Source organism: Limanda limanda, chromosome 15, assembly GCF_963576545.1.
Source record: "Limanda limanda chromosome 15, fLimLim1.1, whole genome shotgun sequence".
Classification (NCBI taxonomy): domain Eukaryota; kingdom Metazoa; phylum Chordata; class Actinopteri; order Pleuronectiformes; family Pleuronectidae; genus Limanda; species Limanda limanda.
In genome coordinates this window covers 17,524,424-17,552,423 of record NC_083650.1, presented here as the reverse complement: position 1 = coordinate 17,552,423, position 28,000 = coordinate 17,524,424, and the positions used below count along the sequence as shown (strand labels likewise).

The window sequence follows — 28,000 nt, the reverse complement described above, 5'->3', positions numbered from 1 at the left end:
AAAAACTCCTTCTAGACCTATAAAATACTAAAGTACTTAGGAAGGCACCTGGATAGACTCCTCTGCACAAATGAATTCTCTTCAAGACAAAAGAGCCATTGACTCACTCAACAATATAAAAGATTATGGCTACACAAAACTTGGAGACCTGCCGGGTAAAGTCTTCACAAATGTGTCCTCACGTAAACAGACGTTTATGCCTGAACATGTGGTGGCTAACGTTCACTTCAACCGTTGGAATTGACAAGAAAAATGCACCGTACAAATAAATGAATCAACCCGAACGCTACACTTCCTTTACGGAGCACTTAGCAATTTGGGTGCCCTGTTAGTGCAGATATAATCAATCATGATCAAATCACTCTGGAAACATGGTCCGAGGCCAGCGTGCAGGAGTGCTCCAGCAGAACACAATGATGGAACTGTAAATGTGGTTTGTGTTTGAGTTTAAGTACAGTTTGGTGAGAGAGCAGCAGAGAAAAATACAAATGTGACTGGAAATGTAATCTTGGAAATTCTATGTTTAGTTTAGTGTAGTGTATAGCTTAGTATAGATTAGCTTAGTATGCTAATTGGAAAAAACTGTTGCATAGTTTGGTTAAGTTAAGTTAAGTTAAGTTAAGTTAAGTTAAGTTAAGTTACGTTGAGCTGAGCTGAGTTGAGTTGAGTTGAGTTGAGTTTAATTGACTTATGTTTAGTTAAATACAGTTTGGTTTAGTTTATCTTAAAGCCTAGTATAGTAAATGCCAATGGAAAGCACTGTTGTTGTGTTTGTTGTTGTGTTTGTTGTTGTTTTTGTTGTTGTTGTCTTTCAGCCAGCAAATTTTGATTCCTTCAATTGAGCATTTAATCAACTGGATTGATTTATTCAAATCTACGTTTCAGGTGTCAATAAATGAAATAAATAAAAAAACACATGTTTCACAGAAAGAAAGAGGCTGAATGCACCTTTAAAAAATCGACTCTCAAGAAGTTAATTGGAAAAGAACATACAACAATCAAATACATATTTTTAAACTCTGTAAACAATTCAAGAATGCATTGAACTATTTATTTATTATATCAGTAATGAAGCCCTTAGTTATAACATACATCTTTTTTTTTTTAAAGTCTGTCTTTACAAAGAGGCAATATTCAGTATTTTAGTCCCATATACAAACATGATCATACACAATCATAGGATCTTGATATAGGCTTTTACCAAAATAACCTCACAGTGCATTTATAATTGATTGATTACTATTACCTATTGTATGTAGCCCACTGCAGTTGAATATGTAAAGTATTTGCTGTAATCAAATGTAGCATCAGGGTGGTGCAGCAGTGTGGGAAAACCTCAGCTGATAATTACTGTAACAGTGAAAGTCAAGGAGACACACCTTGTAAACTGATCCCTGAGAATCCCGGAGTTCACACTGAACGCCCCTCCCCTCGTCTTCCCCGGGCTGCACATTCAAGCTTGGCTGGCCTACCTCCCCCCAATCCTCACCCCATCTCTCACCCCCCCACATCAACAACACCCATCTCCACCCGAGCCTGGCCTCTCCCCTCTCTCTCTCTCTCTCTCCCTTGCCTGTGTGCTACCTACCATGATCTGTCAGTCCTATAGTGTGTCACCGTAATTCATAGTGACAACAAACAACTGCCCCTGCCACACACTACCCATGATCCCTCGCAGAATACTGAAGGGTGGTGGGGAGGGGGTGGAGACTAGGGGACTTGGAGGAAGAGAGAGGGCAGAAGGGGACATTGAGTAAGGGACAGAGAGAAGAGAGAGAGGGCAGAGGGTAGAAAGACAAGAAGGACGGGGCCAAAGGGGAGGGGAACCTATTGTCATGTATATGAGCCCATTATCTGTCATATCTGCTCAGAGGCCGTTTAATATTTCCTTCCAGGTTACGACTTCCTGCTGCGCGCCACGGAGGAAAATATTTTGTTGTTATTCTGAGAGGTCACAGCGAGTCTGATAATCAATATGGTCCTGTCGGGGGGGCTGATAGGTTAAGGAATAGTAGGCTGGTGACCTTTGACCCTGAGTCAAAGAAAAATAAGACAGAAGTGGGGTGAGGGTCGCAGTTTGAGTTTCACACCCCTTCTCGCGGTGCTTAGTTTGAGGATTGGAACCAGTATGAGGAATAATCTTTTCAAGCTCCTACAAAGTTGACAAAAAAGGCCAGGGATGGTGGGAGAGAGGAGGAAAGGGAAGAATACCAATATGTGGGGAAATAGTAGGGATAGGGAATTCCAGGAGAGAGGAGAGAAGAGGAGACAAAAAGGAGCGTGACCCGAGGTTCAGCCGACGAAGAGGCATAAATCAAAGATGGCGTGAAAACACGGCACCTTCGGGCTCTCTCTGTTTTGCTTTCCCACCGAGGGGCCAAATTGTTCTCTAGCAGAGCGCAGCCACTTCTGAGGCTTGATGTGCTAATGGAACTGATCAGTTGTTGTTTGTCTTGCATTAGTCCGAAGAGCCAAATCAATCAGGGTGTAAACATTAACCAGGCTGTAGAGAGCTGCAGGGCGGGAAACTCATTCAGGGAGAAAGAAAAAAAGAAGGAATTCACTCACACACGGCACGAAACACAGGGCAACTTCTAAACCAGTCCTGAGAAGTGAAACCAGTCCTCAACCTTACGCTCTGTTCCAATTCACATAGAACATGAGGGACTGACCTATATTTAGTGGGTGTGTCCGTGCAGCCTGTTATCTGAACCATAACTGGTGAATGTGATGACATACATTTCAAATATCACTACAGAAATATGTAGACTTTATTACTCATTTAAAAAGTTTTGTTATATATAAAGCATTTTGATGTAATATATTATACATGTACAATATATGGATATTGTTATTCTTTTACAATGAGCGTCTGTGTGCATGTTTGTATTTGTACATGTGTTCACTACTCAGGTAGATGTGTGTTAGAGTTGTAAAGATTGCATAGCTCGGACATACAAGAAGCAAACAGAGTGGAAAAGCATACAGCCCAGGATAGTTCTAGAAAGTACAAAAATATACAGTATGGCATAGTAATACAGTTTTTTAAGGATAGTATTGAGCAGCAAGTTTTTATTTGATGTACAGACTAAAGCGTGAAAGAGCGAGAGGACGAAGGGAAGACGTGCAGCAAAGGGCCGGGTCGGAATCGAACCTGTCCTCAATATATAATAAATGCTTTTGGATTATATATACTATGTAAATTCTTTATATATATATATATATATATATATATATATATATATATATATATATATATACTCTATTGTTTATATATATATATATATATATATATATATTTGTTTATATTTGTACATTTTTATGGAGTATGATGTCATACATTTATATTTTATGTGCCCGATACCTTGCTGAGATAACATAAGATTTTCTAAGTTTCCAGCTCCATCCATCTTTTCATTCGTCCGTCCATCCTTCCATCCATCAAGCCTGTAGTTTGCATCCCCCACTCAGCCAGGTGGAGTTGTAAACAGGGCTGCAGAGGAACCTGTGGAAAAGTAGTGAGTAAAGTAAAGTAAAGACTTTATTGTTAAGTAGGAATAAGTAAGAATGTCCTCTAGTACAGTGAGTGTAATGTAAACTGAACAGTCGAGTAGAGTATAGAAGAGTATTAGAGTATAATGGAGAAAACAGAGGAGAATGGTGCAGTAGATTTATTAAAGTAGAATAGTGAAATGTAAAGAGGAGAGAAGGGATGACTTGACTCGATTGGAAAATACAGAAGAGTACAATTAAGTAAACCAGAGCAGAGTGCAAATAGAGCAGGATGCAGAGTAGTAGAATAGAATGATAGTAGGATGAGTCATAACTTTATTATTCCCAGAGGTGCGTGGCTCCCTCTGTCATCAGTGAGTACAAACACAGAACACACTGATGACAGATGAGCTGATTTCATCTCTTCTTCCTCACACGAGAAGGCGGACAGCGAGCGAGCAGCCACCATCTGCACGTCAGGCTGCTTGGCTGGTGGGTGAACTGTCTGCCTGTGGTGCGGAGGGTCTGTCGGGGGGGGTCCCAGGGCCATGTGTCCCCTCTGAGGGGGGTGCAGGGGTCCCGTTTGGACTTGCAGCCCGTGATGCCTGTTCCTCTGACCCAGAGCAGCACCCTTCACCCCCAACAAGGCGCACGCATCCAAACACACACAAGCACAATACCAGGTCAATGGCCACTTGCTCAATCCATTAACACTCTGTTAGCTTTTATATGAGTTTACAATGTTATGAAAAGCACATGTCCGAAGGCTGCACTACAATGGAAAAGCTGGCGTCCAGATTCACTCTCGAGGTCTGGTATCAGTCAAAGCAAGACAGGATGAAAACAGCAGGTCTTACTTTTTACATTTATAGATTTAGTTAGAGGTTTAATTCATCATCATCCGTACCTGCATTACAGGTCTCACCTGAAAAGAATCACTGGTGTTTCTGTTGCAGGATGGGTTGAAGAATTGATCATATTCCCTAAAGGCTCTTTTAAAGAAAAGCTCCACAACACGGACCTTCCAGTCCACACACACACACACACACACACACACACACACACACACACACATACACACACACACACTGCAGTAATTAGGACATGTAGAAAAGAAAAGATATCAGTCACAATAAATTATAAATTAATAAATCATATGGTCTGAATTTAGAAAATCAATCCCACACACTTGCGGTGACTTGGCTTTCACCAATGACGGATTCCTGAATGGTGCCCTGGAGCTAATGGGGGTCACTGGCCTTCAGATTTATTATTATGCTTTGTTCACGACAAAGGCAAAGTGAAATTTCTGGTTTTCACTCATTGCAAGTTTGGCAACAGGATGATTTGTCTTTACTCGTGCAAACAAAGTGAGTAAAGACAACCTGCAAATGTTCGCCTATTCTTCTCCAGAAGAGAGGGGAGGGTTATTGGGTGAAGTGAAAGGAAGTCCTGCATTGTACCCGATGTGGAAATACCTGACAAACCAGTGCTGTCGTGTATGGAATTTCATCTTCTCCGGGAGCTGCATCTGGATGACGTTACAAGCTGACCAGTGGAAAGTTAAGGTTTGATGACCTGTTCGCATGGACCGGTGCCAGGTCCCGAGTCCGGTGAGTGACACTGATCAGCTTTCCCGATATCACTTCATGCTAATTATTGCTTGAGTTTTATTTCAACTCAAACTCTTTTTGTATGTAATCCCATCAGGAGAAAATTGTGCTTTTGAGTGAATGGAACAATCTTTTTTTTTTAGGTGAAATATTAAATTATTTCTCAAAATACAGGAGTAAATGTGTAGAAATATTCCATTGGAAGATTATTGCAAATAAGACAATGAAATCATGTGATTTGTTATGCTTTAAGACAGTTTCTGGTGCACCCTGCCCTGTTATGATGTCAAAATTTAAAATGTAACTTCAAAGTGATATATGCTGGGTGGTTATAGATTTTCCTACAGGGCACTCATGTACTATTTGCATGTGTGTGTGTAATGGTCTGTGGAGAGTTTGTGTTAAAGGCCTTAGGTCATGATTTATTGTATGTGGCTTTCACACTTTACCCGTGTCTTTTAGTCAAACAATAAAATGGAATAGACTTTTTTTAGATGTTTTTTTACAAATCAATAAGAAAAAGGGATCTTATTAAAGAAAGTGACTTTTTAGGGAGTATTTGAAATTACAAAAAATCTCTAAACATTTGTACTTTTTAAAAACTGTGCTGCACCACTTCTAGAAATGAAGCAGACAGCATGAAGGCAACAACAAGTGCACACAGAGTTATAATTGGGTTTTGAAAGTAAAAGAGCCGGGGTGGGCCCATCTGCCCCTGGTATCCGGGCTCTGTGTTCGGGGGGCCACGGGCAGACCACTGCTGGTGTGGTGTCTGAATAGGCCGGCAGCTGAGCTAAAAGAGCTGTGTGCACACGGCCTCCATGGCTAATCTGCTAATGTATTCCAGAGGTCAGGAGGGTTTCGCACCAAATCAATGGAGGGATTTACACAGCTTTCCTCTGGAATGTGCTCCATCCGCACTCTGCTTCGGGGAAAACATCCACCTCTGCTTTGCCAGGCCGTCCAATTTTCCGCGGCATTTAACCGCAAAAAAGGAAGAGCACATTTGGGGAAAAAAGAGGTGCAGTGAAGCACTCTCCTACCCATCCTTTCTCTTTTTTACATGTCCGCCAGAGAGAAAAGCAGCAGCAGTAGCCCCAGCTTTGCAGGGGAGACGTTTTGAATCCTCACAAAAAAAAGCAATGACGTGCTCTTTCACTTCTGTGTTCGCCATATACAACCCCTTTGGTATTTAAGAGTTCACTGACACAGAGATGACTGAGCAGTGATGTATGGTGGAGCCGAGCCGTTACATATGAGGGGAAAAGGTGAAAAGACAGCAGGGAGGGGAGAGACAAAGACTGTATGAGAACAGCGGTTTTTGAACTGTATCCTCTCTAATCCAAACTGACTACAGAGAGAGCTCTGTGCTTGAGAGCGACGAGAAGAAGCAGGACTTTGACATACGAGCTTTGAAACCCCAGTCCGACCGAGAGAATCTGGGTTTCGTCAGCGTGCACACTTTATCTGCACCCAGATAAACGAAAAATAAGGCTCTAATGAAAGAAAATGTTGGCACTGTGAGGTATCACGCTGTTAACAAACTTTCACTCCAACAAGATGACATGGGACAGATTCAGCCAAACCTGCTGTGAAAAGAGAAACTATAAAATGATTCAGGATTAAGCCAGAACTACAGCGGACTACAGACTGTGGGGATATCAGCAGAGAGGGGGAAGAGCCTCACTCTGCAGCCTCCTACTCACAGTCTCTGATATGAGATCATGGGAGATATTTCCATCTCCTTATCTGTTGTGTGTCTGCGTGTGTGTGTTGTGCTCGAATGTGTGTCAGTCAGGTCTTGTGTGCGTAGGAATGCACCGGGGTAATGCAGCACTCGATCCCTCCTCTCCGCTCTGTCTCTGGCTGCTGGACCGGGCTCGGCTCAGGTCATAAATAAGCCGTCCTGGATAGAGGAGGACGCCCAAACCCAGACACCCAGACGCAGAGTACAGGGGCCCTGGCCTTAGATCCAGACAGCCCAGCTTGGACCAAACCAGCACAGACACACACACACACACACACGGAGACAACAAGTACCACGGCGGCTCACTTTCACTGCCCTTAAACCCAGTTATAGAGGTCACAGGTCAGATTCATATAAATGTGCACAGCCCCATATATTTTGAGAAGAAGATTGATGATGAGCTCCACGGCGACTTCTTACGTTGTTCTCACACATAACTGTCTCAGGCTGAGATATGTTTTGTGTAACTCCCGAGTGGAGGGCTGATAAAAAGGAGAGCCTTGTGTAAATAAATAAAATAGATCTTTGAAGGGATGAACCATGAAGACCGATTCAGATTAGGATCTTTGCCTGACAAATTTGTAGATGTAATAATCCAACGAGTTGATATGCTGCATTACATGTAAAGTCGTCGATTCTCACAAATCAAGCAGCGAGTACCACAGACCTCTCTGCGACTCCTCAAAATGTGCTCGAGAAACTCCCCCATCCCTCTCCCTCTGCCATCCTTCCTATCACAGAGCTGATCTTTCTGCAGCGGTTTGTATCACTGCTGCAATGCTACATGATCTGTTTACCAATACTCTGCTTATAGCTGCGGGGTAGAGGGAGAGAAACGACAAACGGCTGTTTTAAGTGGATCAAAACTGACTCACACCGTTAAACTGAAGCTCAGTTTCGGGGCTGTGGCACAAAGGTGACTTGAGGTTCTCAGGAGAGAGAACATTTTAACAAGAGGTAGCACATTTATTTGTGTCAATTAGCCAAAGGTAAACAAAAGAGATCTATAAAGGTTTGTATATGTAACTGAAAAGCAACTGGACAGAGAATAGGGTAATGAGAGAATCCAGAGACTCATTTAAGCTCAATGTTAGAGCCTTCTGGTTGTAGTCTGTTTCGTCTCTTATTTTGTCTTCTGAAATCTTACGAAAAAAAAATAAAACAACAGATGACTCAGAGCAGTACCACCGGAAATCCTGAGGGGGCAGTGTGGCCAATAGGACGCTAGGAAGAAATCGAAACAATGGTGGAACCTTTCGAGGAGAGACTTTGTGAGTTGGTAAGAAACTACATGATGTTATTCTGCCCAAGCACAAGGACCAATCGGCACTTCTGTGTTTTTCTTCAAAGGTACAGTATCACAACCTTCTCCGCTGTCGCCGGGTTTGTTATTTTCAGAAACTCTTGACTCTGCACTGCCCTCTAGTGGATGTATTGCTTTAGAACCATGCCAACATGAAGGACGCATAGAAGAATGTCGGCAGTGTTAGAAAACGGTTACAAGCGTTTGAGAATGGGTGTATCGCTTTTAGCGTAAAGGCGTTACGGGAGTGCAGGTGGGGAGCGAACTGAGCAGGATGATTAGACAAAAGGTAACAGAATATTTATAATCCTTTATATAATCCATCATAGATGATAATGACAGTAGGGTGATCATCATCCACATCTCTGGATCTCCATCTCAACCCCCAAATTCCCCCTCAATCCCCCCTGCTCATCTTCCCTTCTCCACATGACTCTCCCCAACCCTGACTCCTGTCCCATGCAGCCCCCCCCCCCCCCCCCCAATCCCACTCATTGACATGATCTCTCCATTCATGTGCCAGAGCGTTTCCTGTGCACAGGGCGATGGGGGGTCAGCAGTTTGATAAACCCATAAAAGGCCCCCATGTTTGCCCATGAAGGCCCCGGATGGCCTCTGTCACCCGTTCCCACAGGCCGCCTGTCTGTCAGCCCGTCTGACTGACAACACCCGTCAACCCCCAGCACCACGGCACTCACGCCCACTCATGCTACATCTCCCCCCCCCCCTCCCCTCCCCAAGAAAAACCCACACACATTAAAAAATCATTCAGTCTGGCCTGCCACTCATTAATAGGCTGGACAAAAAGAGTCCGCCTCACACTCTTGGCCCTTGTCAGTCCAGCAGTGGGGGAGGAGGGGGTTAGATGAGGGTGCGGGCACGGTGCCCAGTGACTCCACCTTGTCCAGTCATGAATGGTGTCTCTTTCTGTCTCTTCCTCCGGCCCTCCAGACGCTGAAAAGGAAGAATGCACCATGCTTAATCTGCCCAACACGGGACGGTGGGCAGTGTGAAAGGCCTGACACTGATGCCACCCTCCTCCTGGCAGCGGCCGGAGCTGAGGGAGAGCAGCCTCGTGGCCCACATCACAGGAGATTAGGTATCTGGGAGCGATTTGGCTCCCGAGTATCAGGCCCCCGATTTGTTTTTAAACTTTTCACTTCATATTAAGGAGTTGGCTGAAAAAGTGATCTCATTTTCAGTAATGGCTCGGGGGAGGAATGGAGGCTCATACCAAGCAGGTGCCCATTGCCAGCACACACTGTCTTCTTTCCTTACAAGTCTTGAGTCGGTATGAGCATGCTTACAAGTCCATACAATCTTTAGGATTGTCCAGGGCACAATAGAATATGTTCCTATTGCTGTGTGTGTAGTTGAAGTGGAAACACTTCCTGTTATACTAAAGGCCTCGTGTCAGTCGCAGCTCAAAGCTCCAAGACGCGTCTACAGTTTCACTGTGTTTTGCCAACAGTAGAATTTGGAACATTGGAAATGAACTGTGTTCTTGTTTATGCTGTGGTCGGGCTGCATTATTATAGTTTCCACTTCTCGGAAAAATCATGTCCAGTGTTTTTTTTAGAACCAAATAATGGCTGATATTTAAAACCTTGTTTTATACAGTGGGATGAAACAAAGTATATTTACTTCATTACTGTACTTAAGTGCATTTTTTCATCTGTAAGTAAGTAAAGTAGATTTATATTTCACTTTTCCCCATTACATATACCTGCAATTATCTGTACTTTATACTCCACTTAAATTTTACAAAGCAGTACATGGTCACATTGTTTTGTTTTATTTTAAAAAGTAATCTATAATGAGAAGAGAATTGATCCACTGATCCAACCAGAGTAGGAAGGTAACATTACACTTTTTTTTGTAAAATGTTTGAGTATTTCAATACCAAACGGATACGTACTAGAAATGTTCTCTCACATATATGAAACTCACATTCAGCGCAGGGGTCTAAAAATACTACAGGACTCTATATGCACAGGATACTCTTAAGAACTCTCCCTCAGGGAAAACACAAAGACCATCAAAAATGAAACCCATTTCCCTCAACAGCACTGACTGCAAAAGCATCAAATCACTAAATGGCTCCTCAATCCTCTATCAGCAGTTTACAAAGGCAAAGCAATAACTACTGCTGAATTTTAACATATTTCAGTGTATTTGTAAGCAACCTATTCTATTTGCACTAGAGTTTACAGTATTTCATTTTATTCTGTACTTATTCTGTATTTTACATTCACGGATTGTATGTTATGTTTTTATGTGGAGGGGGTAATGTGGTATGTTTCTTTTCTTGTTATGTGTTGTGCTGTGATTGTTGTCTCGTCGTGGGCACACTGAGGCAAGTTCCAAGTTTGACCAGTATTGAACCTTGAATCTTGAATCTTGAATCTTGAATCTTGGATCTTGGATCTTGGATCTTGGATCTTGGATCTTGGATCTTGGATCTTGGATCTTGGATCTTGGTTCTTAGATCTTGGATCTTGAATCTTGGCAAGTCACCTCGGCAGGCCAGCTGCTCCGCTCACCCTGTCTGAAGCCAGCTGCTCTAAAGGACCAGAGGAGAATTAGGAGAAAACTTATGGGAGGGAGAGAGGAGTCTTTCTGTCAGGAGATGAGATAATCTCAGACACACACACACACACACACACACAGGTTAATATGGTGGAAAGAAAACAAGAAAATGTACTGTGAGAGAGTCACATGGGGCGTTATCTTAAAAGGATAATAAATATGTCTCTCCCTGCGAATGAGTTTCAGTGTCTAGTTTGCGATGGTGATTTCCACGGCAACCTGGTTCCAGTGTGGTGACCAGGGATAATACAGGTCATGCATGACTATGTCTGTCTCCTCCTTGTCTTTGTCCCTGGGTATCTCACTCCATCTGTCTGCCGATCCAGTGACACCAATGGGATGATTATTATTTTGCATTGGAGGAAAAGAAGTGCATAACACACAAACGTTAAAATGGTTTTCTTTTGTTTTTCTTTACTTTTTGTAAGTCCAGGGGCACAAAAGATCCGTTTTCCAGTTTAATTTCACTTCTTATTTTTGCAGCCCACCCCTGCAGCCTCAAACCTGATGGCTCCTCTCCGCCCTCCTGACTTATAGCCGCTGTATCCTGTGTGGTAAAGCTGGCACCGCGGCTTTGGAGTGCTTTCCTGCACAGACGTTTTTGATTCAAGCACTGACGTTTCTCGGGTTCTCTACATGTGTGGTGTAGACCATCTTCTTCCCTGCTCTGTTTACTGAACAGTAAAACCCTGAGGCCACAGACCGACGTGGGCTCAACTCCGAGGCTCCTCGTTCCCACCAGAAAGGAACCCATTTCACGAAGAATAACACTAATAACGTGACCAGAGCCCAAAGCGCTTCCTTTCCCGCAGCATTGCAGATCAGGTTTTTGTTATATTGTTCTTCATGTTACAGTATTGGCCGCCAGAGTGCCTCGTAAACACTATGTGGGGATTTTTCAACGTGGTGCGCTTAGGAATCTCAAGTAGAATTCATTCTAACCCCAAAAGGGGCAGAAAAGGTTCCTCTCTGCAGCATGTTGGAGTTTGTAAGTGAGTTAGCGCTGCCTTAAAATGAGCCTCAAGGGGAACAGACGACAGAGGGAACAAACTACAGAGAAACGTATTAAGCGACAAGGAAGGTAGAGCATTAGACATGTTTAAGATGTAGAAGGTAAGAGAAACTGAGTGAAGGAGACTAAAAGTGGAGGAAAAAGAGGAAGGAAAGGTCTGGTTTTCTTTTCCCCAACTCTGGATTCCTGGGTAATGACTGTAATGGTGCTGAGGCTCAATTCGCCAAATGAAACAAGAGGCCCAGCCAGGCCCATGATGTTTATTTCTCTCCATTTTTCATCTTTCCCTCGTTTTTTTCATTTGTGACATAAAAAACCATATACACACAATCTGCATTCAATTTGTACTGCAGCTCACTGTTTTCTCCCCTGTTCTCCCCCCCCTCCCTCAACTGCTACCCCCGATTTTTTTCTTGCACATTCAGCAAAGTCCTCTGGCCGGAGCAGGGTTGTGCGGCTTGCTAACCAGTGGAGGGGATGTTTTCCGAGAAATCCCCTCTGCCAGCGACTTTCTTCACTGCGGCCTCGTGTGCTGACCCGGGCAAGCGTCTGTTGAATCACTGCTGAGTGACACGTTGGTTTTGTACAGGCTTTGTTTTTGCAGTGACCTGGAGTCACGAACGCCTGGTGAGAAAAGTGAAATCTTTCAGTTTTATGTGGCTGTGTTGTGACTATTCAGTAAATTCCCCATCATGCATCTGCAGCGTCAGCAATAAACCTGCAGAGAGGACTCTAAGCCTGCACGCTCACGCATGTCCTACACACCGGTTGAGAGGAGCGGTTTGAGTTCTGTGAGACTGATTGTTTCTGCGAGCCACTGATGGGCCCTGATCCAGCGTCCACAGTGGCTGGATGAGAGCGGCCCAGGCTGCATGCCACAAGGGATTTCTGGGATCAGTGAATCTCTCCCTCTATCTCCGTATGGCTCGGGGGCTCCGGCTTTTGGAGCGAGCATGATTTCTGGCCACGGTCCTTATTTGGTTCGATTTACGGGCGCCATGCAGCGACCGCAGGACTCAAAACCCAGACATGAGTTCTCTCCCTGCATACACTGTCCAAGCAAACCACACCAACCTAACTATTTAATACAATTGTGGTTGGTGTTGATGTATTGGCTGTCACCTGAGCTCACATCACTTCTCATCATTCTCAAACTTGTTTTTACTCACATTCACAGCATTATTTACTGCAGTTATTTGGAAGAAACTTAGAATAATAAGAAAATCATCTCGTTATGTGGTTACAGCCCATTTTTTGCAGCGCATTTACATCTTAACTGCAGCTGCTATGAGCACACCACCACTTATACTAAATAACATCATAAAGACGGTCATAAACGTGCATATGCAGTCCATGAAAAAAGCTGCTGCACCTTTTTTCCCAAACTGAAGTCCTCTCCAGACTCCACAGAAATTCATTTTGCTCCACTCCCCCTTCATCCCTCTACACAAGGCAGCTCCATCACCCACTCCTACTGTCGTCCCAACTCAGGCAATTTGAAGGCCTTCGCCCATTTTGTCTGCCTGAAAAAAATATATTTGTTCAGTTAAGTGTTTCTGCAAATGGTTCTCATGGGCCGTCACGTAACTGGAGCTTGGGCGGTCTCGTTGCTTAATGACGGACTGATTTCACTCGTGTGATCTGATTTCTCAGAGAAAAAGACATCAGTTGCACATTCTACACACGCATCTGAAGGGAAGCAGAAGCTGGTCGAGGTTTCACCCACCAAACCAAACAGCGGCCTCACGGCATGCGGCGCCTCCCCTCTGAACCCCCCCGACTCCCCGGCCCTCTGCCTTTATCAGTCCTGTTCGGACATCTGACTGCACCAGTTGAGCTCAGACAAGGCGCATGAAGCATTTCTGACATTTCTCGAATGTGTGGCTAATCAGGAATGGCTTCTCATGTGTGGAGGATCCTGAGCTGGGGGAGAAAAGGGGGGGGGGGGGTGATGCTGTACAGCTGTAAAACACTTTGGGGGTAGAATATACTGTCCAGTTAACAATCTGCTGAAGATTTATATATTTTGATAGGCTTGTAGTCTGCTTACATCAATATAACATAAAGAAATATTATGTGTATGTGTCATGGCATGCTGTGAGAACATAAATCCACACATTTATTACTCGTGATATGGTGCCACAAAAAGCTTATTAGCCACTTTGACAACTAGAACCTACTTTATAAGTACTCAAAATACAATCAGCTAAATAATTGTTAATGGTTCACGTTCTAATTTCTGCATTTTCTTTTCTTACATTTGTTCGTATTGTGACTTGGTGCAAACATGAAAAATCAGATTCAACAAATACATCCAATGTCTGAAAAGTGTGTTTTTGAATTTATTGAATTTTAGGGAAATTATCTCAACGCAGCTTGCAGATGCAGATGCAACTTCTACTACCTACAATGGAGTTGCTCACTCCTGCGGACTTTGCAACAAATTAGCAGGTACATTAATAAATTCAGAAGTATATTTGAATTACATCATCATTTTAACATAATTACGAAGTGAGATTTATGTATTCATGTATGAATTTATTTATAATTGATCAAAGTTAATGATAAATAAGATCCATCAGTGAAAACCTTGTCCTGAATAACAGCAGACTGATTTCACGTGACTCCTACAACAAGTTTACAAGAAAATCTGTGAATTTGGGAAGTTCTCCTAAATCACTTGTTCACACAAAACTGTTACTACATATAATTCATCCCAATATCTTCTAAAAACTTTAAAATCTATTTGGAGAGACTATTTATTGGTTAAATCTGAGGGGCAACTGCAAAGGAAAATGAAAAGCTGGGGACGAAAAGCTGTTGCTGTTACAATACAGTCAATGATGGAAATGTCATAAATCTGTGTGGAATTTCCACTGCAAAGGCGTGAAAATACTTAAGATTGGGATGCATGAGAAAGTTCACTGTGCACTAGTGTCTTGTACAACACCCCCCCCCCCCCCCCCCCATCATGCAAAACACCATTAATGACACAGAATTCAGTGTCAGATTCAGTTCTGCTGCCACGACGCCTCTCACTCCACTGGAGTTCTGCAGCCTGCTCAGGCCGTAAATATCTGTGTTTTTATAAGATTCAATATCAAGACATTTTTCTGTTCTCCTCCACTGCAGCTCCCCCTAGAACCCAGCAGGTTGCCGGGACAATGCCAAGCACTCCCCCCCCCGACAACGGCAGCATTCAACAGGCCGAGATTTATATGGAGCTCTGCAAATATTGGCTGCGTTGGCTTTCACGGGCCGGGACTGGGAGGGACAGAAGTTTTGGAGAGGTATTGGTTTTGGTCGTGACTTACACCTCTACCTGATCTAAAAATCCTGAAAATATATTTCCCACATTCAGTGGAAACTACAGGGGACAGGAGACAGTGAGAGGGGAGTTTCCCTAGTGGAGCTCAATGAGATTGAGGCTGAGAGAAGGGAGCAGGGGGGGAGAGAGAGAAAAACAAGATTTAGACTCCCCAGAAGAGACAGCGCACATATTGAGAGGTGGGCCGACTCCCACCGCCGCCCAACAGCTTCACTCTATTCGCACTGACACATTAGTATTCTAATGCCAGGGGGAAAACCTACGACCGCCTCCGACAGAAAGAGATGCACGGGCCTGTGCCAGAGGAGAGAAGATAATGAAGGAGCACGAGGGAGGGTAAACAGAGGAGAGACAGTAATGTGGTAAAGACCTGCAGAGGGAGAGAAAGACAGAAAGAAAGAAAGAAAGAGAGAGAGAGTCATGGATGCTGCTTTACATGATGACAACATTTATCTCCCTGCAGCCGTTGTCTTCATGCCGACGCAGCAGCTCTCTGAGACCCTGCACCCTGGTTCACCCTCTGATGATGAACAACATGTTCAACATAACATGTTTTATAGTTTAACCTCATGAGCTCACTTCTCTCACTAAGTTTCAGTTCTAATACTCAGATGTAAAAATATTCTGAGTGCCACAAATTAAAGTCCTGTGTTGAAACTCTTACCCGGGTGCAAAAATCATTATATAAAGTCGAATAAATACATTTGTACTATCTGCATACTGTCACTGATGTGTTTTTATTATGTTATTAAACTGTTAATACAGATGCATCAGTGTATAAAGAGCTGATTTACTCTGGTTGTTTACTCTGGCAGCTGGTTGAGTTGCTCCCAAATTTAAGTAACTATGATCAATGGAATTGAGAAATAAAAGTTTTTGGGAATTTTTATTTAACTTTTTATTTCCCAAAACCTTGTGCTGGTGTGAAATACTGTGGAGTCTTTTATTTTTCTCTTTGGTTATGAAACGTTTTTTTCTATCCTAATATTTGAGGATTAGAGGAGAAATGTGTCTCCTATTGAACTGATAACAACTCCTGGACATCTAAAATGGGACAAGGGGCTCCCCAATTAGAGACTGCCTTTTTAGGAAGGGGGTCACAAGTCAAAATGGCTGTGAACCATCACTTTGAGACTGCTGTGTACTTTGTGAATGTGTGTTTTTTTAAACATAACATCCTTAACTGAAAATATTGTGATTTCAATGAATAAACTTAGAGTCAACCACCAAGGAAGAGTTCATCTTCTTTATTCTCTATGGATAAATAATGTAAATGACACTTGCACGGAAAACAGTTAAACTACAGTTTGATGCTCTGCTCCTGCCTCCTTGTAGAGAATCTGTTTGTTCACTTCACTCCCTGGTCACTGCAAAGCAAGCGACCACCAATAGAAGAGTTAATTTATGCCTCTGTTCTCTTTAAACTCTGTCGTATATCCTTATAAAGTGTGGACCGCCCGTTTTACACAAGCAAAACAAATCCACTGAGTCTCTTTAACTACAGGCCTACAGGCATCAGTCCGGTACCAGAATGCCTTAACATATGTACACAACAACCTGATGCTTGTGAATATTTTCACTGTGTCCAACAGCGCCCTGGATCAACTCGGAGCCCCGTGTCAAAATGCATTTTCTACGGTCCCTTAATAACTTAGGCTAATCACTTTAGCTTTGTCTCTGGGGACACAATGCCTCCCCTCATGTCCTGTATTCTAGGAAGGGGGCTAGGGAGCGGCCTGGTAGCGGTGTGTTGAATCTGGGTGACAGGGCCCCAGTGGGAGTGGGTGCCCCCCCCCCAACCGTCCCTTAGATAATCCCCAGGAGAAAGGGCCTGCATTTAGGGTGCGATACGTCTAATCCGGGGGGAGCTTGTTAACAAAGGAGGCCGGCACTTCCTCTGGCCTGGGAGCTTCCGCTGGTCCGGGGGCCTGGCGTGGGTGCCAGTACAAACACGCACCAATAATACACGTCCACGTTACTGTGACACAAACAACAGACATATATACACACAAAAACACACACACACACACACAGAGAGAGAGAGAGAGAGAGAGAGAGAGAGAGAGAGAGAGAGAGAGAGAGAGAGAGATTCATGGTGGACAGAAAAGCAAGCATGAGAGAATAAAAAAAATAACTTGTCACTATCCTTTTGGGGGAGCCAATCCAAACAAGCCCACACACACAGGAGTAAACACACACAGACAAACACACACACGCACACACACACACACACACACACACACACACACACACACACACACACACACACACACACAGACAGACACACACACACATACACACCACACACTACATACTGTGGGCATAGGCAGTGTTTACTTTCTGCCCCCGGGTTCAATGAAACAAAGCTTGCGTGTACTGTAGAAAGATTAGCTGAGACGGATCAAACAGCTCGCTGCCTACAGACAGTTTCATATTTACAAACAGGAAGCTGGCGTCATGTTAAAGCCTCGTCAGATGCTTCACTCAGACACACAGGAGATGGGATCAGGGGATGCTGGTGGAGGACGAACACAGCTCCTCTCTGTCCCCCGTGTTCTTACCATAAGGGAAAACCAGTGAATGTATAAAGGAGATCAAAATCTGCACAACTGCCATTTTCCTAAACACATTTGTACCCACAACTGCTCACTAAGGCGGTATATTACATTCAGAGACGTTTACGTAAACAGCTGAGGGATATTATTCCACATTTCTCTGACAAGTTTGGATCGGACATTTGGAAAAAAAAGGACAACCTCAGTCACGGTGTCTTTTTTTTCTCTCCTGATTTTCAGACTCACTTTCACGCTCACACGTCCTCCTTCCTCCCGGGGCATTTTCATCTGGTCACAATACATCTGTAGAGAAGAGGAGAGGGTAGAGGGACAAAGCTGAATGGCGATACAAAAACTTGTAGTAAATTATTGTGATTTGAATTCGCTAACACTGATGTTGAAACTACTTCAAAACAACACATAAAGTTACAACTGGTGCTTCAACCCTAACTGGAAATGCTTCAACTGCAAATCTCACATTTTCAGAGAGTTTGCTTTGCACTCTTCCTTCAAACAAGACTTCCTATTATATTTCTAGTATTTACTGAAAGAGACAACAAACTACATATTTGAAATGATTTTGTGTGTCACTTTATTTCATTTTTTTTCTCTGTATAATAGCTTTGTGTCTCATTATGTTTTCACTTTGTGTCTTTGTAGAGGATTTCTGTCTTTTTATTGTTGTATGTTCTTTTTTTTACATTTGTTTGGTGTCTCTTTATGATCATTTTGTGTCACCACATTATTTTTTTATGTTTTCATTGCAGTTTGTCTGTCTGTTAGCAGGATTACGCAAAAACCACATAACAGATTTGATTGAATCTCGGTGGAAGGATGCGGTTAAAGGTCAGGAAAGAAGCAAGAATTTTGTATCCCTTTGTTTAACATTGTTCTTTTTACAATCTCACTAATTTCTCAGAAAATAATTAATGGATCTTGATCTTGTAGTAAATCAAACATGTTTAGGAGGATATTTATGAAATATAACAGATGAAAATCTGGATTTAATGAATCTAACTGTGGTTTCATCTGTTGGATCTTGCCGAGGTATAAACTCTACTGAGTGCTATTCTAGTTTGTAGTCGTTTCAGGTTAGTTTGTGATCACCCTTCACCTATTTGTAGACTGTTTGTCTCTTGGTCACTGTGTATGTTCACTGAGCTCTATGACTTATAAACAACAAATATTAACAGTCACTTCACACACACTGGCTCTGGTCCAGGGGCCCCTGGTCCAGAGCCAGTTAGGTCTATTCACTGATCTGCCCATGCTTACTACAGGGTCATACTCTCCTTTCTCAGCTTTTTGGAAATCTCTTTATTTACCGATGGGACCAACCACACCCATTTGGCACCAACACAGTTTAAAATAAACCAGACAGAGTATTTAACCATCTCGGGTCTAACATGAAGACAGAGCCCTCTCAGCCGCCTCCTTTATCCTCTGAGCTCTGACCTTTGGCTGAGCAGTGTTTCAGCAGCAGTGTGTGGTCAGTGCAGAGCTTATGTTTAAGAAGATATATGAGCAGGGACACATTTATATATCAGAGTAATGTCCCAACCCTGTCACGCTGACTCTCGCAGTATCATGGACTCGTTATAAAATAGCCAACCAGTGCAGGGCATTTTACACTCTGACATAAAGAGGTCCACCACGGCACTGGCACATGTCCGCGTGTGTTGGTCCACCAAGACTAACTACTTGTGACAGTGCCAGGTGTGTGTGTGTGTGTGTGTGTGTGTGTGTGTGTGTGTGTGTGTGTGTGTGTGTGTGTGTGTGTGTGTGTGTGTGTGTGTGTGTGTGTGTGTATTAAGTCAGAGGGGAAGCATGCCTAATGTGGGAGAAAAACAGTGAATCCAACATGGCCACTAGCCAGCGTCAGTGTTCCCTTCTTGGAGAATTAGCCTGTCAGTCCATTCTAATTCCTGAGGAGACAGGCTGCTCTTAAACCAAGGTTGAGTTTAAAGTGGAGAGGAGGATTCTCTCACCCTGTGCCCAGCCCTGAGATCAGGACTGGGTGCAGACAGGTAGGCCGGCTCAATGTGCGGCAGGTGAAGTTAGCTGGTTAGTCTGTGCCTCTAACCACCGACTGCATTTGTCCAGCAACCAGGAGAAGAGAAAATGTTGAGGAGCAGGATGTTTTCCCAGCTGGATGCAACTTAGGCTAAATACCTAATAAATAAGTTTATGTGTGCAGGCTTCAATCTTTGCGTACCTGAAAGATTTCAGGCGCTGATATTTTGCCACATGCTGACAAGCTGCCGCCGCAGCCTATGTGCGTACGTGTATCGTGTGGGAACCTGCAGGATGATCTCCTCCAGGAAGACTATGTACTCAGGATTGCATCCTATAGATTCCTGTTGTGAATAAAGTCCCAACCAAAATGTCAATTACTTTATTTGAAATTTTTCTTGATAGATTTTGTTTTGTTTTGGAATTTGCTGACTATCACCCGCTCTAAAATAAACTCTTATTTCCACTGTAACCATGGATAGAGTTAAACCTTAAAGATATTTCAACTCAACGCTGTTCAGTGTTATGTGTGTATGTGTGTTTGTAGTTGGGAGTCATCTTGATGAAGTTTAATTCTGCAGAAATGTCTTTAGTTTACTCACCAAGACCCGCCGTGTGTCCTGAAGGTTTAACCATAGTACTGAAACTATTCATAAATCCAATTATTACTAAAGCTTTAAAAACCCATTCCCATGTGTTCCAGGTTGACATCTTCTCCATCAGTGTTGCATGGCTCATTTGTTTGCTTTATGACTCATTACCACCCCCTGTAGGTAAGGTGAGTAGTGTGAAATCATAAGAGGCAACCAACTCAGGCATGAGAGCAAAGGGAACAGTTTCATAGAAGTCAGTAACTCCATGTGTATCTTTTAATTTGATGATTATCAAAACAACATTTTAAATTATGAGGAAAGTTCACAAAGCTGATTGCATGCATAGACTTTATATAAAGATGGACGATGCATCTCCACTTTCTCCCACTATTCAAAATAAAGCCAAATTATCCCAGAGAGGAACGCTGCCGTCCTGCGCTGATGACATCACTTGAGTGATGGAGGGATGGAGCCGAGGTCCTGCCGATACACTGGCTCAACCAATCATGACTCACACATTACACTCTGTTTTTATAGCATGAACTATTTAAATCAAATTTACCAGAAATATGAACACTTTGGCATCACACCTGTGTAATTAGAACTCCCTAAAATGACAGAAACCATGTTTGACGTGTACTTAACGTGTACTCTATGTGACCTTTAACTCCAGGGCACGATCGAGGTGCTTTGACTTCATTATTTTGGGAGCTGTCATGTCGTCCATAAAATCCCTGATAAACCAGAAACCTTCACTGCAGGCACCACTTCATATTTTCGAAACTACTCTGCAGAGAAGCAGCATTAACTTCCTGAGCTGCTGCCATGATCACTGCAGACTGTGTGGTCACATCATGCAGTTAAAAGCATGCATGTCTTACTTCAGGCTCTGGGACCAGCCTGCAGACACGAGGACTGTCTTGGTTGTCTGAGTCATTCCCTGGCTGAGCACTGTGCTGCTGTTGACACTCTGTTTGGGGGCCAGAGGCCATTCACATTTGTGTTTCAGCAGATTATGTATCTCACCTGTTGCCTGGCTCAGTTCAACAAGTGCACCCCAAAGCACTTATCTCTGAGTGTGAGTGCTTTGGGAGACATGAGCTTACTACTGTGTGTAAGAAATATGTCTCCAGCAGTTGTTATTACTGATACTACTATTATCATTAATAACACCATTAGAACTATAAGTATAACTTTTGTCATTTTCATTACAACCACTCTGACAGATCTTAAATATGACTGTTACACAACAGCTCCTGGTCTCTCTCTCTTCTCTCCCCCCTTTTCCACTCCTCTCTCACTCACTAATCACTATATAGTGCACTTTTGTTCTCCATTTTGAAGTGGCACCCAAATGATTGGTTAAGTTTTTTATACCCTATATAGTGCCCAACCGATGGTCACTAACCGAGCAAGATATACCATCATGCATTGTGCTCGCAACAGACAGACGAGAACAGTGAGGGCAGCAGGAACAGCCCGACCTTTCGTATAAAGAGAAATAAAAACAGAGCAGCACATCACAGCACAAACTGCAGGAAACAAGTTTATTTCGACATTTAAAGATGATCAATATGTTTTTTTTTACCTTAAACCATTAATACTGGATGACGTATGTCATAATCCTGAGACAATGACGTCATCCCCGGCGAACGGAATATTCGCAGGGTATTGTCCAAAATCGTTTATTTATTTTCCCGATTAGCTAAGTATATAGTCCCACAAACATTTGTCACTATATTCTATATATATATAGTGTATATAAGTAGGGAATGGTGAGTGAGTGGGTGATTTTCAGACACACAAGGGTCTTCCTTCACAAGTGTTTTTTTCTCTCCACAGTCACCAATCGCTGTGGAGATGTTGGGTTTCTCTATATTATTGTAAAGTTTCAGCCTTTAGATAATGTATGTTGTGATGTGGCGCTATACAAATAAAGTTAAACTAAAATGAAAAGGAAAGTCAAAAAGTCAAAGCAGGGAATATGCAACCCCTTTATTTGGTTTAATCAAAAGTAACAGATTCAATTTTAAATGAAAAGCCAAGAAAGCTATAAATGTAACAGACATCAACATTGAAATGGTGACTTCTTTGCTTTACATAAAAATCTTTATTTCTTGGTGTAGTTTGCATCAGCTTGATGATTTTCCGATGCAGAGTGAGCAACTGAGAGCCACCTTCAAAATCACTGGACATTCATTGTGGCAATGCTGACATCAAACCCATATCTGTTCAGGAGAGCTCTCCCCTGTGTGTGGCTGCATGTTCCACCAGCAACAGGTCGAGGATGGTGCAAAAGGTCAAAGTGATGAAAACATGATATTAAAATATACACTAGGTACGAGGTAAAAATCAAAGAAAAGGATTGAACAAGAGCTTAACTGAAAATGAATGCTGCAGAAATCATTTACTAAAAATCAACTCACAAAATAAATGTAAATGAGACAACGCTAATATATGAGGCCAATGAGTGAGTGGCTATATACATACAGTAGTTACTGCATGGTTCCAGCCTGTGTAGAGCAAAGCATGGTGAACTACAATGGCGGCAAAAAGCACTTTCACAGACAGTACACACACAGTCAGACAATAACAAAGACAAACACACAGTCACACAGCAACAAAGACACACAAACAGTAACAGAAACAGACAGACAGATATTGCTGGGAGAAGTGTATTCGCCTGTGTTTAAAAGGTGCCGAGGTGTGAGGCTGTACGTCTAAGCACGGTAGAGTAAGATCCTTTCGGCAGAGTCTTGGCCGAGCAGGCCGGCGTACTGCTGCACCTCCGTCTCGTCGCTGGAGCCTTTGCGTTTGCGGGAGTAGGCGGCGTAAGGCATGACGGCCCGTCGGTACAGCACCATCGCTCTGCCCACGTCCTTCAGCGCCCGGGCGTCTCCTGGACACAAGCAGGCACACATGAGAACACAGTAAGGAGCGGAGAGGACACACAAAAGCACAATAAACATTGTCCTGATTTTCCCTCACTCAATTGACATCACCTCTGAGTGACTTGGCAGGGAAACGCCATTGTTTCCGAGAAGCCGTTGCAGGAGCAGAAACCATTTTTCCCCCCGCAGCACTAATTCCAAGACGGCTCCAGAACCTGGGCTCACGGTGGTTTCATGAGCAGGCAAGTTTTGCTGGCCGTGTTTATGGGGGCTGGCGCTCAGAACTCAGCATCTCATTAGGCCTCGTGTCATGCACGGCCAACCACCAGCAGACCAGAGAAAACACTGCTAATCTCAAAAGTGTGCGTGTTTAGGAGCTAAGAACGGTCCTCTGGAGAGTACAGCGGAAAAAAAGTGTGAAAAATGACGACCCTCAAACTGAAACCGCTGCCTCCAGGAGTGAGAGGAGAAGCCAAGCTGACAACCGCTGGTGCCAAGAGGACACGCAAGGGGGAGCACAGCAGGGAGCATCAACGGAGCCAAACCGACCCAGATACAGAGCTAATAGGTATCAAAATCCACTGTCAGCAGAGGAGTCCTTCATTTGCTGTCACTCACTGGAACCTCAGGATCTTGTATCTCTCTGGAGAATAACATCCAAGCTCTATAGTCACTCTAACTACCATCTTAAAATACTTTCATCTCTCTACTTAGCTCTTATTCCACGTCTTCTCCCAGTCTTCTTCTTTTTCACCTAAAATATAAAGTGCATATTGTTCCATCTAAAACAAACACAATCTACAGACAATATGTCATCTGTTCAGACTGTCCTGTCTGGAGCAATCCTGGTCTGGCCTCGCTGAGAGGAAGCAGATCAAAATAAACTTCAGTCCAGGTTCTGCAGTGCGGTGGAGCGGCTTGCCAGGCGAGTGGCGAGACACATACTGTACGATGAACAGGAGTGAGTTAGATTTGATATTAATAGAACTCAGGTTCTATTATTCACCACCACTGTTCCCTGTTACGAAACCTATGTGGCTCAGAGCTGAGAACCAGTAGAGATGTGAGCGCACATCTTCCTGCATGCTGCCAAATCCCACCTGGTCATCAAATCAACTGGGAAAACAAGATTAAGAAGAAAGACTCTGAAAAAAAGATGCCAGATGTTACGAGATGTACCACACAACTGCAAAGTAAGTCAGAAAAAGAGGAGCTGAGTAAAAGCATGAAGCCCACCGGCTCCTCAGCTCTAACACCCTCATCTCCATCAAGATATTTTCATATTTCAACCAAGATTTTTAAACTACACAGCAAATTCATGTTTTATTTATCAGTCTCCCAGCTCAGTAATGCCCTAACCACTGTTTCCCCGGTCCTCTCCAAAAACTGCTGAGTCACATAATTAAAGAATGCTCGATACAAACTTTTAAATGAAGAAAATCAGCAGTATGGTAAGTCTCACCATGTAGGGGGAAAATTTATTTTAGAAGATGTAAACAGGTTATGTAACGTCCACATGCCCATAATTTTCCTGCATGAAGAATAAATGTGTCCTGAAGGGATGAAAGTGAAAATATCGAAAAGCTGGATGCTTCCTTAATAATTTAAGCGTCCGTCAGTATTGTCTTTCTAAGCACCGCGTGCCTCCTCATGCTTTATATCAATGTGACAGTCCACTTACACAGCAGTTATGCAAAGTCACACTGTGTGACACCGTCCCCATGTTGAGATATTAAGTAGTGAACATTTTACAGACCAGCAGCACGAAGCTTTAAGACAGTCTATTAATCCTAACAGTAAAAACAAGCGGAGACCTCCCCCCCCCCTCTCTCCTTCCCCCTCACTCAAGAAAATCCAAACATCCGTTCCTCACATAAACAACTTTCCCTTTCTTCTCCATTCATTCTGTCCTCCATCCCTCACACCCTCCTCATTCTGAGCAGCTCCAGACCCCCTCTCCTGTCAGGCCCACCGGACGTTCAGCGACACGCTGCTCTGGGGTCACAGCTCCTCCAGGCTGGGGTTCAAGGGTCGGGGGGAAGAGGAGTGAGAGGGTCAGGGCCGAGGCTAGAGGCCTCGACACCTCGCCACGCTCCTCTCTCTCTCTCATTCCATCTCGAACCGTCCAAACCCCGACTTTACACCGGACACTGGTCAAAGGCCGGCCATCGGGTTACGACTGATGACTATGACCCAGTGTTGCAAATTCAAAATGGGGCTTACTTTTGAAAAGAAAAAGGCCGAAACTGAAATGTAGTGAGTTAGAAGACTTCCATTTGACTGGGAGACCTGGGTTCAAGCCCCAGTGTTAGCACGCATCCGCTCAGCTGACCCTGAATCTCTGCGGCTGACCATGAATGTTGAACTCCACATTAAAGAAAGCAACGAGAGAATTCCCCTGCAATGCAAAGGACATATCCTGAGAGGACCGATATCCGTCTCCCCAGCCACTCTGAATGGGAACCAGACAGGCTGAGGGGCAGAAAGCCTGTGTGAAGAGCAGAGCAAAGTGGTTCTGACAGTGAGACAAGATATGAAAGTGTAAGTGTACACAGTAAGAGATAGAAATATAGTGGGGAAAGCAGGCGGCTTGGGGGTAATGGCTGGGTGCTCTCAGGGTTGCACTGTCTCCACCACCTACCAGTGAGGTTTCACTGTGCCTTGCTGAAAGCACCGATACTGTGGACATTGTCAAAGTGTGTTCTTACAAGAGACATGAAAAAAGGAAAATGAGACCAATAGAGTTAAACCTTCGAGATATTTCAACTCAATTGCTGTAATGTGTGCGTGTCCGTGTGTGTGTGTGTGTTTGTAGTAGTGCCTGCTGTTCGCCCTTAAGGTCCAGGGGGTAACTATTTGTGTGACACATTTCTCCAAGTGTTTATCCTGCTGTGCGGACAATGCCCCTACTTCTGTCTCTCTCCAACTGATTATGAATGTGTGTGAGAGTAGTTACATATGTGTCCTGTGAAGTGTGTGTGTAAGCGTACGTACATTCGAGGGAGGCCACAACAAGGCCCTGGGGCCCTCGATGTGTCAGCAACAGACATGTAATCAACGTAAGCCTGCTTTGGACAGAGTTGTGTAAACTTTAGATTAGCTGTCTTTACACACCTCATTAGGACAGCTCTGTAACCCGGTCACCATTTTTAACACATGTCCAGCAATCCAGTTCTCATCCACCCCTGGGTGAAGCGAGTACAGCTTTACTAAAAAGCCTGAGTAAAAATTAATGGGGATTTTGCAGGCAGTTCTTGTCAAAACTGAATTTCTTTACATATAACTTTCTGTGAAGTAAGGTCAAGATCAATGATGATATATTCTGTTTAATAACTGTTGATCGACACAATTCAGTCAATTTCTTTTGTGGCCATGAAATGGATTTGTATTTATATATAGCGCTTTTCTAGTCTGATGATGACCACTCAAAGCGCATGCATAATAGAAACTGCAAAAGAGACTTCCTATAAGATAATTAGGAGATTCCTTCACCATTACATGTAGTCAGGATGTCCCCAGACATATATAAAGGTTGAAACATGTCTTTATTTATAGGCCATAAATAAGTCACACATCCACAACAGTGTGCCATGCTGCAAACCTGCTGATGACACAGGGCAGGCTGACCTGGTGACTGACTGACCACTGGCCATGCTTCTGGAGAATAAATCCTCACCGCCGCTCGTCTGGCATCCTTAGCCGCAGTTCAACCTCACAATCTTGGCAACAGACCTGAGAGGCCAACCATCAAGACAGCTAGCAATGAAATATAATGGCACTGTGCTCGCTTGGACAGCCAGGCCTGAAATAATGTCCGGCCTCGTCCAAGATCAACATCTCACACAGGACTGGCAGCACCACAAGAGCCACAGACAAACATACGCAGGCCACAGTGAAAATCGTCGACTCCGAGGCCACCACTTTGTCCGCAGTCATTTGTGCCTGCCCAGGGATTAAGAGTGTGATTGACAAGTAAAAGGTGAGACCTACCAGTGGCTAACTGTTAATGGCAATGTTGTAAATTACCAGAGTACTAATGGTACTTTAAATGGCTTTATTTCTCCTGGGTGTGGTGCTTACACCAGCACTTCAAAGACAAAATCTAAAGCCAGGAAATATAAAAAAAGGTTCAGAATCTAGTATTCCTTAAGATAGGAGTTAAGATTCAGATTATTTATGGACGGTGCGCAAACTTTAGCTCATCACACAATCTGAGCCTGCGATAGGGGACATGGTAAAGGACACTGAGTGAAAAATGGCGTTCACCTCTCTGTCAAGTCAAAGTATGACCTCACTACAGTAAAGTCTTAAAACGTCTCTCCACAGTCATACATCCCTCACTCCTCCCCCACCTGTCTGAGAACCACTCTTTTATTTCAGTGGCAGCTTGCAGCCACCGGCCTCCTTCCCTTTCACTTCTAATTTCTATAAAATCATTTTTATCACATCCCCTTCTCTCTCATTCCACCTATTCTTTTATTAGTCCCTCTCTTAGCACCCATCTATCAGTCCCTGTTTACTTGACAATCAAATTCTTGTCCTCTCACATCTCCTATTACTGTCAATCAGTGGGTCTTTTCTGTTCGGTGCCTGATTGGTGATGCAGATTAATGGGGAAAGAGTAAATGGCCGGTACCTTTGCTCACAATCAATCAGGTTACAAGCACTTACATTATCCACAGTAGGTGTATGAATGTAAACATTTAAAACCCAAACATGCAATGTAAAGACTATCGCCAAAATACTATGTAAAATGCTTTACACTTTTATGTTATGAAAATGTATTTATCCCTAATCAATTCCTAATATTCAAATTCAGTTTTTGGAGTACAGAACATACTGTATGTGTGATTCCAATGTGACA

The 28,000-nt window shown here is 43.4% G+C and overlaps 1 protein-coding gene across 6 annotated transcripts in view; it reads right to left on the bottom strand.

Moving 5' to 3' along the window:
* Positions 1-22,225: 22,225 nt before the first annotated feature.
* LOC133020903 (arginyl-tRNA--protein transferase 1) overlaps positions 22,226-28,000 on the bottom strand; it is a 53,680-nt gene continuing 47,905 nt past the window's right edge. For all 6 annotated transcript variants that reach the window (XM_061087651.1, XM_061087652.1, XM_061087657.1 and 3 more), the window contains one exon: positions 22,226-23,144. In XM_061087651.1, coding sequence (XP_060943634.1) covers positions 22,966-23,144 — 179 coding nt within the window. In that variant the 3' untranslated portion in view covers positions 22,226-22,965. The remainder of the gene's footprint in view (positions 23,145-28,000) is intronic.